The sequence below is a fragment of the Acomys minous genome (assembly GCF_964271855.1).
Source record: "Acomys minous genome assembly, chromosome: 4".
Taxonomy (NCBI): domain Eukaryota; kingdom Metazoa; phylum Chordata; class Mammalia; order Rodentia; family Muridae; genus Acomys; species Acomys minous.
The window spans coordinates 131553067-131567603 of NC_140486.1; the positions used below are offsets into that span (position 1 = coordinate 131553067).

At 46.4% G+C, this 14537-nt stretch overlaps 1 protein-coding gene across 16 annotated transcripts in view; it reads left to right on the forward strand.

Moving 5' to 3' along the window:
- DLGAP1 (DLG associated protein 1) overlaps positions 1–14537 on the forward strand; it is a gene marked incomplete at its 5' end in the record, with an annotated part of 765236 nt that overhangs the window by 723966 nt on the left and 26733 nt on the right. For all 16 annotated transcript variants that reach the window (XM_084779899.1, XM_084779898.1, XM_084779889.1 and 13 more), the window contains one exon: positions 11342–11763. In XM_084779899.1, the coding sequence (XP_084636025.1) occupies positions 11342–11763 (422 nt within the window). The remainder of the gene's footprint in view (positions 1–11341; positions 11764–14537) is intronic.

A 14537-nucleotide genomic window follows, 5' to 3' on the forward strand; every position in this document is an offset into this window, starting at 1 on the left:
CCTCTGACCTCCACACACAAGCTGGGCATATGCACACCCACGCACATATGTCCATATACTCATGTAGAACAAATGCTTAAAAAATTTAAAGCAGTGACTTTAGCGGCACACGCCTTGGATCCCAGCACTCCAGACACAGAGGTAAGAGGGTCTCTGAGTTTGAGGCAAGTCTGTACAGACTACCTAGTAGTTCAAAGACGGGCAGGGGTTAAAGACCCTGTCTCAAAAAAAGGAAAAAGGAAGTTCTATGTGTTTAATTGAGGAAGCACTAACTCTAGTTACTTCTGCCTCCTCTTCCTCCTTTTCTTCCTCTCCCTCCTCTTCCTCCTTGTCATCTTGGTGACTATGCTGTGTTATCTCATTAGAGCTTTAATTTGAATTTCTGTAATGTATAATGAGCTATTTTTTTCATGTGTCTATTGTATATCTCTTTGGAGAGTATCTATTCAAGTCATTTGTCCTTTTATATGAATTTGAGTTGTTTGTTCTTTTGTGATTCAGTATTTTAAGAATTCTTCGCATATTCTGCACAACAGGTCTTTATCATCAGATTTAAAATGTACCATTTCCCCCATTCTGTGAGCTGGCTATCCACTCTCTGTATAAGGTTTTTTGGGGCAATAGAGTTTTTAATTTTGAAAACAAAGAGCCTATCTCTTTGTTTGTTGCTTATATTTTTTAGTATCTCACTTAAGCTGGAGAGATCGCTCAGAGGATAAGAGCACTGGCCATTCTTTAGAGAGCCAAGGTTCAATTCCTAGCACCCACACAGCAGCTCACAACCACTTATAGTGCCTGTCTCGGGGATCCAGCGCCCCTTACTGGCCTCCCTGGGCACCAGGCATAAATGTGGTGCACAGACATACATGCAGACAGAACACACATACACATAAAACTAAATTAACTAATTTTTTTTTTCAAGCCAAGGTTTCTCTGTGCAGCTTTGATTATCCTGGAACTTGCTCTGTTGACCAGGCTGGCCTCAAACTCGCAGAGATCCACTGGCCTTTGCTTTCCAGGCACTGGGATTAGAGAAGTGTACCACTACTGCCTGGCTAATTAAATTTTTTTAAAAAGAAATGATTACCAAACCCAAGGTCAATATTTGCCGAGTATACCCTTCCAAGACTATCATAGCCTTAGACCATAATCCAGTCTTTATTCATTTTGAGCTAATATTTTTCTTATGTAAGTTGAGGTAAAGATGCAAAATTATTCTTTTTCATGAGGCTGTCGCAGTCGGCTGGCATTCACTGATTTATTTATTTACTTGCTGGAAGAAGGCAGAGAGATCGCTCAGTGGTAAAGAGCACTTGCTGTTCAGGCAGAGCATCCCAGGACCCACACGGCAGCTTCCCCTGGGACTCCAGATCCAGGGGACAAGACACCCTCTTCCAGTCTCTGAGGGCACCAGGCGTAAACATGCAAGTACTCACATATACACATAAAATTAAAAAAATACGTATTTTTAAATTAAATAAATACATTTGGTGTTTGTTTGGAGAGGGGGGAACGACACACACCACACAACAAGAGGGTTTCATTATGTAGACCAGGCTGGCCTTGAACTCACAGATCTCCTCCTGCTTCTGCCTCCTGAGGGCTGGCATTAAAGGCGTGCGCCACCGCCACCGCCGCCGCCGCCACCGCCGCCACCGCCACCACCATCTGATTTTTTTTTTTTTTAATGTTAACTCGACCTTGTAGTCCAGCTTGCTAATCTTGTATCTTTTCCACATAGTATTGGATTTGATTGACTGAGGGGTATTTAGTTGGACTTCCATATCTATGTTCTGAGGGTGTTTGTTATTTTGTTTTGCAAGGTCTTTGTGTCTTCAGTGTCAGAATAAAGCTTACACTGAGTTAGGAAGTAGTTTTTCCTTTTCAGCTTTCTGCAGGAGTTTCTATAAATTTTATATGCTTCATTACATTTTGATTGATGTCAACAGTACATATTTTACTTATGTATTTATTTTTTAAAGATTTGTTTATTATTTATATAGTCTTCTGCCCCCATATGTGCCTGCAGGTCAGAAGAGGGCACCAGAACTCATTGTAGATGGTTGTGAGCCACCATGTAGTGCTGGGAATTGAACTCAGGACCTTTGGAAGAATAGACAGTGATCTTAACCTCTGAGCCATCTCTCCAGCCTCTTACTTATTTATTTTATTACCATTATTTTGAGATAGAATCTCATTATGTAAGCCTGGCTAGTTTGCTTTATAGACATGTTAGTCTTGAAATTACAGCAATCCTTTTGCCTCAGTCTCTTGAATGTTAGGATTTCCAGTGGGTACCACTGTGTGTGTGTGTGTGTGTGTGTGTGTGTGTGTGTGTGTGTGTGTGTACTGTGACACATGAGTAAAACCTGTACAATTTAAAAGGCAGGTTACATGCCTCCAACATGTAACGTCCTAAGGAAAAGCACAGAAAAGAGTTGAAATCAAAGCAAAAACCCAGCAGGGCAAACACTGAACCCTGTAGCTCCATGTCTGAAACATGCGGACAAGATGGAGCCCCAATAGGCTTGAGCAGCCTCACCTCTGTGGCCAGGTCACTCACAGGCCACATGGCCTCTCTCTGTGATCATGGCTACACTAGGCTTGGAGTGCCTGGGTGGCTGTGCACAGTGAAATAGCTCCTTAATAAATCACATCTCTGGCAGCCCTGTGCAAACAAGCTATAGTGGACGCACCCTCTTCTCAAGGGAAAAACTTCACAAATGAATACTTTTTTTTTTCTACTCTTGGATTTGCCATGGGTGAGGTCTGTGTTAGCATACTGACCCAGTCTGCCTAGCAACCTATGACATCATCACCTACCTGCCACTGGGCGTGGCCCTGCCCCGTATATAAAAGGACAACCCCATCTTGTCCCTCTCTCTTCCCTCTTCCCTCTTTCTTACCTCCTCATCTCTCTTGTTTCTCACTTCCTCTCTTTCTTTCTCTCTCTCTCTCTCTCTCTCTCTCTCTCTCTCTCTCTCTCTCTCTTTCCTGGCATCTTATTTTTCACATTTAAAAGTCTGACCAATTCCTGAATTGTCCCTCCAAGGCATCTTTCTTATTGTCCCAATGCAAAAACAGGTAGCTTCTTTGTATTGACAGTAGACTCCTCAGAAACCATAGATTTTTAGTTTTCTTTCTACAGGATCTTCTTACTCTCTGGTCCTGAACTTGTGACTTGTGAGTGGCCTTGAACTGGTAACACCCTTCCTACCTCTTAAGTACTGGGATCAAAGCATGAGCCATTGGTCTCTGGAGCCTCCACAAAGGCTTAGGATAAGGACAAAATATAGACAAGTTCTTTGCCAGAGTATAACACGACAAGGACAAAATATGGACAAGCTCTTTGCCAGAGTATAGCACGAAAAGTTTGCCAACGGAATCTTTGTTTCCATCTGAACCATCACAAAATAATGTTAACTGTCCACGTTTGTGCCAACACTCTGGTCTTCTGTGTCTGTGAGGATTCTCTGTTTGCCAAATTCCTCCTGGAAACTAGTTTCAAAGGCTTAAAAACTACACGGTCAGATTTTAGTCTCAGCAGTGACCCCACTTCTGGAACCAGTTTTCTGCATTGCTTTTGCCTGCTTGGTTATTTGTGTTGCTTTGGTCAAAATATCTCAGAGAACAGCTTCCGGTAGCAAAGATGCTTTTGTCTTACGGTTTCAGGAGAATCAGTTCATGGTCGCTTGGTCCCATGTCCTTAGGCAGGGTAGCACTGTCCTGGGAACATGTGATGACCTTCTTCAACTTGTGTCAGACAAGAGAGAGTCAGAGGAATGAGGGAATATATTTTACCACGCCCCTAGTGACCAAGCTCCTCAGGCAAGGCTGCACTTCCTAGAGTGTCCATCACTTCCCAGAGAAGTTCCTCCAGCCAGGGACCAGGCATCCAGCACATTTCCTACTGAGACCATGACTCTTGTTTTGCAGAGAACGCTCTGTGAATTTGGAAATGTGAGCACCCTCTTGAAGGGAAAGCTGGGATCTTTGCCTGTATGTTGGTGGGGAAAGAATTGGTACAAAGATACTTTGACTTGCAAAAAAAAAAAAAAAATGGAGCCCCTTCTCCTACCACGCCTTTCACACAGTGCCTAAATGTGGGCATAAAGAGCATACTGACTACAAACAAGAAAGACACTCCTGAGAACTAGATATGGTAGTTGCCCTCTCACACAGGGGGATGATGAGTTTGACACCAGCCTCCGCTGCCCCATTACATCTGCTTGCACAAGACTGCTGCTGTTCTGCCGGATCTGCAAACAAAGACTTAGTCACGGGCCTAGGAGGACGCGCTGCCCACCGCTGATGAGAGCCACTCCCGAAGAGTCATCTCCAGAAACAAAAGCTTCAGTGAACAGAATTCCTGTATCTTTGGTTTTCTGTGAAAATTGCCTCCGTTTCCATCAGGGGTCAGGAGTTCAGGGCCATCCTGGGCTGCATAGCAAGTCTAAGGCCAGCCTGGGCTACAGGTGACCCTGTATGTTTGTTTGCTTAATGGGCGGGTGTGTGGCTTACAGGAATCGGTTGGCTCTCTCCACTGTGTGGGAACCAGCCATTCAGCGTTGGTCATCAGGTTTCGCGTGAGCCAGTAGCGTGCCAGCCCCCCAAACCCTATTTTTCAAAACAAAAGAAAGAGCTCAGATTCGCCTCATAACTGGGCAGAACAAGACGCAGAGAACCCGCACGGTTCCCTTTACCACAATGGCCGCCACCATAAAACATCCCTCCTTTGATCGCTGGTGACTTCAGTGGGTAAATATTTGAGCTTTCAGCGATTTCATCTCAACGAGACATTAAAACAAAAAGTAAAAAAAAGTGAAGGGTCTGAGGAACAGCCACTTTAAGCCTAAGACTGCATCCTTGTTTTGTCCATGAAGAAATTTCAGACCTGTCAACCCCTCACTGTCTCCTGGAACAGCAACACAGCCCGTGACCCACCCTTCTCGGTCTCTCTCCATGCTTAACAATGATGTAAGCTACTCACACAGTCCCTAACAGGCACCTGAGTTTTAGGCGTGACCATCTGCAGGCCTCAAGTTTCAAAAGCCCCTCTTTCCTTTTCTCCTCTCTTCCTTTCTTCCTTCCCTTCTACCTTCCTTCTCTTTCTTTCTTCCATTTTGCTTTTTTTTTTTAAGATCATTTAGTTAACAGAAAGAAAAGAGACCAGCTATGACTTTAACATCACCAAAGCTGTGTTTGACCACATCACTGGGGCTGAAGTAAGAGCTCAGCAGCCAAGAGCACTTGATGGTCTCACTGACCCACCCACTCCCGAGACAGGGTCTCTCTGTAGCCTTGACTGTCCTGGGCTCACTTTGTAGGCCAGGCTGGCTCCTGCCTCTGGGCAGCATTCTTGTAGAGGAACTAAGTTGGTTTCCCAGCTGCTCTCTGTAACGCGGAGGGTCTGACTCCCTCTTCTGGGCACCTTACACACACAAGCAAATCTGGGCACATCACACACAAGCAAAACACCCATAGACATAAAATCAAAATGAACTTTAAAAAATTGTTAGGGAGACATCTCATTGCTGTGTTAACTACCTTGGGTCAAAGGACAAGGGCTGGCCTCACTAAAGCAAAGCAGTTTCTTCTGGAATTTTCGAAAGATAGAACCAGACTTCCCATAGTGACAGCCATCAGGGCTATTAGCAGCTTCCCAGCTCATCCCAAAAGATGACCAGCCACACGTGGGTCCTCTCAAAAGATGCTGGGTGTTACCCTGCCCCCTGCCCTTACTTCCCTTCCTGTGCCTTTGGCTGCCAATAAATCACCCATATTCAGTATGAAGTGAGTCTTCATGACCCTTTTTCTTTGCTTTGAAGAGATCTCCGGGCAAAAGAGTTAGGACTGTGGAATTCAGAACAACCAGTAATGTGTCCTTCACAGGGCTGCCAGGGCATGGGGCGCCCAGGGAGGGGGTGCTCTGAGTGAGGGATACGTGTCCTTCACAGGGCTGCCAGGGCATGGGGGGCACAGGGAGGGGGTGCTCTGAGTGAGGGATACGTCACAGCTGGGCTCTGCTGAGCTTTCCTCGGAAGTAGCTCTGACTAGAAAGACAACATTCTTATAGGACTCTCGACCTCAGCCTCCCGGCCCCCTTCTTTTGTCTTTTACTTTGTATAATGAATTATGTTGGGTCTTTATCAGAAATGGTGCCGGCTCACAAATTATCAAAATGGCCGTGGCCCTGAGAAGTACATTGCAGAGCCACACACACCCTGATAGGAGCTTTCGTGAGAAAGGCTGGAGGTTCCTAAGAAGAAAGAACTGCCTAAGAGTTGCATTTCCAACTGCGTGGCCAGATTTAGTTCTGAAAGACACCTGGTTTATGTAAACAGAGGGACAAAGGTGGTGACCAGAGGCTGGGGGCTGTGCCCAGGGGCATGACGGCATCAGTCCCCCTCAAGATGTCCACATGACTTGAGTGTCACTTCTGAATGCTGGGCAGGTCTAGACCATAGACTCAGATGTGTCAGGACGCAAGTAGCTCTGTTAGTGAGAGCTTGTCCGGCAGGAGCACAGCCCTGGGTTCAAACTCCAGCTCTTAGACAGACAGACACTAAAGATGGCAACGCTCAGCTTAGCTTTCTCTCTCTCTCTCTCTCTCTCTCTCTCTCTCTCTCTCTCTCTCTCTCTCTCTCTCTCTCTCTCCCCCCCTACCCCCCACTCCCCACATTGGCAACCTGTTCCGTACAGAAACATTGTGGCAACAGGTATAAAAAGTCCTTTAATAGGGGGCTGGAGAGATAGCTCAGTGGTTAAGAGCACTGCCTGCTCTTTGAAGGACCCGGGTTCAATTCCTAGCACCCACATGGCAGCTCACAACTGTCTTAACTCCAAGATCTCATACCCTCATACCAACACATGTAAGTTAAAATTAAATAAAAATATTTTTTGAAAAGCCCTTTAATCAGAAACCCCCACTTGTTTAGCAGGCACAAGGGCCCCCAGCCCAGACTGCTAGTCAGTGACTTCTGTCGCTCAGTCTTCAGAACACACAGGCCATTGTCCTCTGTTCATCCAGTCTCTCATCACTGGCTTTCTGCATCCTAGGCCTGCATACTGGCTGGACGTGCTCAGAAGTGAAATCATTACACACTGCGCCTGCAGGGCATGCAGGAAGGAAGGGCTTTTAAGACTGGGAAGTGTGGGTTTGGGGGCAGTGTGATCAGGCTCAGCTGTTAGGGTTACCCTTTCATGGGGATTAATCTTAGTGACCCTTTCCTGTGTTTCTATGGGACAATTTAAAACAATCACAACTTGATCAAGCCCTTTGCCCACAAGTGCTTCTGCACTTGAAAGATGAGGAGATGCATGTGTGTGTGTGTATGTGTGTGTGTGTGTGTGTGTGTGTGTGTGTGTGTGTGTGTGTTGCAGAGCATTCTTTGAAAGCTCCGAGTGGAAGAAAGCAGAAAGCATTTGCTTATGGGACTTACGGGGTGGGAGGTACAGCTTGTGCAGGGTGCAGGAGTTCAAAGGCACCGCCTTTAATCCCAAACCATTTTCATTTTGCTTAACTTTTCTTTCTTTCTGGATGGCTAAACTGCACTGCAAACTTCTATTAATCTACTGCCAAGTACTTTTTCTTAAGAAGGTGGATGCATTCCCCGATCCACGGCCAGGAGACGGCCCTCAGGAACGCTGACAGGACAGCTCTGTGTGCCTGAGAACAGGAGAGCAGGCCACAGTTTCCTCTGTGCCCCAGGTTCCTTCCTGGCGAGTATGCAGTTCTGGAGCACAAATGGGACTAGTGAATTTGGAAATTTGATCTCCTGGCAAGCAGAGATCATGGGAAGAGAAGACTAAAGATTTCTGAGGTTGAGATTTTTGTGTTAGTGGGACAGCCTGAACTCCATTGAGTCACACACGGGCAGCTGAAGAGAAAACTCACCAGGAAGTAACATTTAGTATTTAGGGACAAAGTGGAAGAAATACAGAAACAGCCAAAAAATGAGAGAAACATTTTACCCTAATAATTCTTCTGCCCTTCCTTGTAAAAACAGAGACTTTTTAACATGGCTTTCAAACTTGCACACCAAACACAACCTCATACACACACACACATCACACAACCTCACACACACATACACACCACACACAACCTCATACACACACACATACTACACACAACCTGATACACACACACACACACCACCCACAACCTCATACACATATACACACTACACACAACCCATACAGACACACACACATACAGATTACACAACCTCACACACATACATACATACATACCACACACACACACACACACACACACATACATGCTTTGGCTCCTTGGAGTGTTAATAATATACAGACATAACCCAAATTGATCATGTCAACAGATTTGATTTCTTTTATTTTGGGGGCGGGGGTAGAGAAAGCTCAGACAGTTCTGGAACTCTCTGCGTAAACCAGCTGGCCTTGAACTCACAAAGACCCACCTGCCTCTGCCCGCCAAGCACTGGGGTAGATGTGAGTTTTTAAGAGAGTAGGTGGTAAGATGGGCTAGCTGAGAGGCCTGGATCTTGCTGTGCATGACTGTCTTTACTCTTTTCAGTTTGTTTTGTTTTGTTTTGTTTTGTTTTTAGAGACAGGTTTCTCTGTGCACCCTTGCCTGTCCTAGGGCTGGCCTCAAACTCATAGAGGCCTCTGCCTCCCAGATTAGAGAGATGCGCCACCATAGCTGGTGCCTGGCCCTGTCTTTACTCTTAATACCAACACAGACCAGTCCTCCAGACACCTTTCCTTGACATAATTCTCTGGAGGGAAATGTGGATTTTATTTTTATTTATTTATTTAGATAATGGTTCTTTTTCCTTTGACTGCGTGATTTGACTGGTTCACATGCCTGTTTCCCCATGTTACTCGGACCTTTCTTGTTTTGGTAGACTAAAAGCACTAGTTTTTGTTGCCTTCCACAGGGTTCTCCAAGAGAATCAAGTGAAAGCCTGAGGTGTTTAATGCTGCATAGACTTTGCTTAATGCACCATCCTTTAAGGTTGGCACCGTTGAATATGAGACAGTAGTTGGAAATCATCTGGCAGAGAGACTCCCAAAATGGCGTAGTCATGAGCTACCTAAGGAAATGCCCCACATCGTGCTCGTTATGGTGGCTTCAGTAAAAAATGCAAAAATAAAAATAAAAAATTTAAAAGGCCAAAGTGCTGGAGAGATGGGTCAGTGGTCAGAACACTGGCCTCGAGCCGGACGGTGGTGGCACACACTTTTAATCACAGCACTTGGGAGGCAGAGGCAGGTGGATCTCTGTAGGCTCAAGGCCTGCCTGGTCTACAAAGTCTAGGACAGCCAAGGCTACACAGAGAAACCCTGTCTCAACCTCAACCCCCCAAAAAGAACACTGGCTGCCCTTGCAGAGGACTCAAGTTTGATTCACAATCATCTATAACAGTTGTTCCAGGGGATCCAACACTCTCTCTTGGCCTCTAAGGGCACCAGGCATGCACGCAGTTCACATACATACAACATACAGGCAAAACAAACACATAAAATAAAGATAAATAAATCTTTAAAACCATGTTTGCTGCTTATACAGGAGGACCTGCATTCAAATCCCCACCATCCATGTGCCTGCTATAACGTCAGCAACTCAGAGGACAGGCTGGGTCCTCGTGGCCACCCGCTGAGCTCCAGGTCCTGTGAGAGACCATTTGAGGGGAGTGAGGTGGAGGGCGATAGTGCAGGACACACGGTGTCTTCCTCTAGGCCAGCGGCTCTCAACCTTCCCAGCGCTGTGACCCTTTAGTACAGCTCCTCATGTGGTGACCCTGCCCCCACCGCAACCATAAAATGATTGTCATTGCTTCTTCTTTGCTGTAATTTTGTGCTGTCATGAATCATAATGTAAATATCAGATATGCAGCCGGGCCTGGTGGCGCAGGCTGTAATCCCAGCACTCGGGAGGCAGAGGCAGGGGGCAGATCGCTGTGAGTTCGAGGCCAACCTGGTCTGCAAAGGGAGTCCAGGACAGTCAGGGTTACACAGAGAAATCTTATCTCGAAACCCCCCTCCCCAAAAAAATCTGATATGTGACCCCTGTGAAAAGGGCTGTTCCATACCACCCCCTCCCCCACCATCCCTACAAAGGTTGAGCATTGCTGCTATAGATGCTTGGGTGTATACATGGGTGTGGGCCCCCACATATATGCACATATATCACACATGTAAACACACATGCATATACTACAGAGCAAAAGGTGCTGATGCGGTATAGAGAAGCTGGTCTTAAACCCATCACAACCCTCCTGACAATCTACACACCCTCACCTTGGCTGCAGGGGTGAGCGAGACACAGGCACCATCAGTACCCTGCAGAGGCGGAGGCAGGCGGATCTTGGTGAGAGTTCAAGGCCAGCCTAGTCTGTGAAGCCAGCTTTAGGATAGCCCAAGGCTACACAGAAAAACCCTGTCTCAAAGAGAGACAGAGAGGCAGAGACACTGAGGTCCGGTCTGAACCTGTCAACAAGCAGACTCTTGCTTGTTTGAAGAATAATTATTTGAAGAATAATTTTGGCAAAGCAGATGAAAGGCACATGGAGGGCAGTCACGGAGAACCCCAGATCTCTTGATCTTTATCCTGAAGACTGTGAACCACCACATTGTTATGTGACTCTACAGGACCGGCGGGCAAATGCTTCCCAAGCAAAAAGGTTTAGAATTTAAGGGAAACCTAGGGAATTTTAGGAAACTCTCCCTAAGAGGTGACCCTGGGGAAGGGCAGGAATTACAACAGCCATGGCCAAGCCTAGGTGGCATGCTTCTCCCCGTGGCATGCTTCTCCCCGTGGCATGCTTCTCCCGCTGTAAGAAAACCGCAGAAACATTAAATCCAAAGGCTTTGCTTCTCCCGAGATCTGAGGAAGGAGTCAGACACGGGGCACCAACAGTGACTTCTGTAGCTCCATGCTTTATCCCTCCCATAAAATTACTTTACGAGAGCCAGGCGTGGTGTCACACGCCTTTAATCCCAGCACTCAGGAGGCAGAGGCAGCTGGATCTCTGTGAGTTCGAAGCCAGCCTGGTCTACAAAGTGAGTCCAGGACAGCCAAGATAGCATAGAGAAACCCTGTCTCAAAACACAAACAAACAAACAAAAAGAAAATTACTTTACGTATACTTTATTATTTCATATCTAACAATGATTTAGATCCATTGCAGCCAGCGTATTCACCTAAAAGATCACCCCCAACTGTTCCTCTAAACACCCAGGACTGAGAGGATGGGACACCTCTCCTTGTCACACCCACCGAAACAAACAGGATATAGTTACACTTCAATAAATATCCCGGACCTAACTCTCATTTCCCTTCTCTTCCAAGCTTCCGCAGATTTACTCGGTCCAACAGCGTGACAACCGCAGTGCAGGCTGACCTGGACTTCCACGATAATCTGGAAAACTCTCTGGAGTCTATAGAGGACAATTCGTGTCCGGGCCCAATGGCCAGGCAATTCTCCCGGGATGCCAGCACCTCTACCGTCAGTATCCAGGGTTCAGGAAACCATTATCACGCCTGCGCAGCCGACGACGACTTCGACGCGGATTTCGACCCCTCGATCCTGCCACCTCCGGACCCCTGGATCGACTCTATCACAGAAGACCCCCTGGAGGCCGTTCAGAGGTCCGTGTGCCACCGGGATGGCCACTGGTTCCTGAAGCTTCTGCAGGCCGAGCGAGACCGCATGGAAGGATGGTGCCAGCAAATGGAGAGAGAGGAGAGAGAAAACAACCTCCCGGAGGACAGTAAGTAGCGCCGCGCTCCCGTCTGCGGCTGTGGTTCGCGCTGCTGGGCTTTGCTCTTCTGGTTCCCACCGGGTCAACTTTCTTTTTGTTTTTGGTTTTTCAAGACAGGGTCTCCCTGTGTAGCCTTGGCTGCCCTGGACTCACTTTGTAGACCAGGCTAGTCTGGAACTCGCAGAGACCAGCCTGCCTCTGCCTCCCAAGTGCTAGGATTAAAGGCATGGGCCACCACCCCTTGGTCCCCACCGGGTCAACTGTGTTGTAACCTTGTTTCATACCCCAGACTCAAACTTGTGGAAGAGCTGGGCAATTCCAGCTGAAAGACCAGAAACTTGTAGACACACACACACACACACACACACACACACACACACACACACACACACACACACACACAAACACACACACACACACACGAAAGCCACTGAGCCCACATCACATCCTCCACACAGTAGCAGCGTGCCAGTGTTCTTTTTCTCTCCTTGGTTCTCTGTTCCCTAAAATTATCTCGAAAAGTGCCTGACCCCGAAGGGTTAACACTGATTCTAACTAGTCTTAGTGTCTGTATTAGTCAGGTTACTATTGTGATGAAACACTGGGACCAAAAGCAAGTTGGGGAGGAAAGGGTTTATTTGGGATCATTGTTCATCAGGACAGGAGCTCCAGCAGGGCAGGAACCTGGAGGCAGGAGCTGGTGCAGAGGCCATGGAGGGTGCTGCTTGCTGGCTTGCTCCCCATGGCTTGCTCAGCCTGCTTTCATATAGAGCCCAGGACCACCAGACTATGGATGGCTCCAACCACAGTGTGCTGGGCCCTCCCCCATCAGGCACTAATTACGAAAATGCCCTTGTGTACAGCCCCATCTTATGGAAGCATTTAAAAAAATGATTTTATTTATTTTCATTTTATGTGCATTGATATTTTGCCTGCATGCATGTCTGTGTGCGGGTGTTAGATCTTGGAGTTACAGACAGTTGTGAGGCGCCATGTGGGTGCTGGGAGTTGAACCCGGGTCCATTTTGGAAGAGCAGCCAGTGCTCTTAACCGCTGAGCCATCTCTCCAGTCCCCATGGAAGCATTTTTTAATTGAGGCTCCTCACCTCAGATGACTTTAGCTTGTGTCAAGTTGACATAAAGCTCTCCAGCACAAGGTCCACAGACGTCTTAAGTTTCTTTTATGTTATTGTAATTAAAAAACAAACAAACAAACAAACAAACCCTGGTAAAAGCGACTTACCAGAAGGCAGGTTTGCTTCAGCTCACAAACCACCAGCAGTGGGAGCACAAACAGCCGGTCACGCTGTGCCCCACCAACCCAAGGAAAAGAACCATGGATAACAATGCTCAGCTTGCCTTTTCCTTTTGCACATCTCAGAATCCCCTGCCCAGGGGATGGTGCCACCCACAGTGGGCAGGCCTGCCCACCTCAGTAATGTAGTTAAGATAATCTCTCACACGTACACGTAGGCTCATCTCCCACTTGATTCTAGAATATGTCAGGTTGGTAATTAACACTAATAGCTCTCCTGGTGTGTGTGTGTGTGTGTGTGTGTGTGTGTGTGTGTACGTGTGTGTGTATGTGTGTGTGTATGTGTGTGTATATGTATGTGTGTGTGTATGTGTGTGTGTGTGTTGGGCAATTAGAACCTTTATAGTTTTATTAGTCTTATTAACAGGCAATATTAGAATAACATTAATGCATAGGCCATTAGAACCCCTGCTTGTGACATTTTTCAGCCTTTTTGTTTTATTTTGTTTTGTTTTGATGAGACAGGGTCTTACATAACCCAGGCTATCGTGGGGTTCAGTAGCAAAAGATTACTTTGAATTTCTTTCTGCTTCCATCTCCCAAGTGCTGGAATTCTAGACGCCTATCACCAGGCACGGCCAGCTGCCCGTTTATTAATTAATTAATTTATTTATTTACTTATCCATCTTTTTTGAGACAGGGTCTCACTGTATGGCCCTGGCTGGTCTGTTATGTAGACCACGCTGTCCTTGTCTCACAGAGATCCACTTGCCTCTGACTCCCAGCTACCAGGATTAAAGATGTGTGCCATGCCGGGTGTGGCAGAGGCAGGCTGATCTCTGTGAGTTCAAAGCCAGCCTGGTCTATAAAGTGAGTCCAGGACAGCCAAGGCTACACAGAGAAACCCTGTCTCAAAAAACAAACAAAAAACAATAAAAAGATGCATGGCCAGCTAACTTTTTAAAGACTTTTTTTTTTTTAAGATTTATTCATTTATTACTATGTATACAGTGCTCTGCCTGCATGTACACCTGCATGCCAGAAGAGGGCATCAGATCACATTATCGATGGTTGTGAGCCACCATCTGGTTGCTGGGAATTGAACTCAGAACCTTTGGAGGAGCAGTCAGTGCTGTTAACCTCTGAGCCATCTCTCCAGCCCTAAAAACTTTTTAAAAGACTTGGTTTTTAATTTTTATGTATATGAGTGTTTTGCCTGTGTGTATGTCATGTGCACCATATGCTATATTGTCCAAGCTGCCCCCTACCTACTGGGCCCAAGTGATCCCCCTGCCTCAGCTTTATGAGTAGCTGGAGTGACAGGTACATTACCCCACATCTAGCACACAATTTCTTTTCCTTTTTTTTTTTTTTTTTTAATTATTTTTGGTCAGGTAGTGGTGGTGCATACCTTAAACTGAGGCCAGCCTGATCCTCAGAATGAGTTCAGGACAGCCATTGCTACACACAGAAGCCCTGTCTCAAAAAATAAATTATTTTATTTTATGTGTGTGAGTGTTTTGCCTGA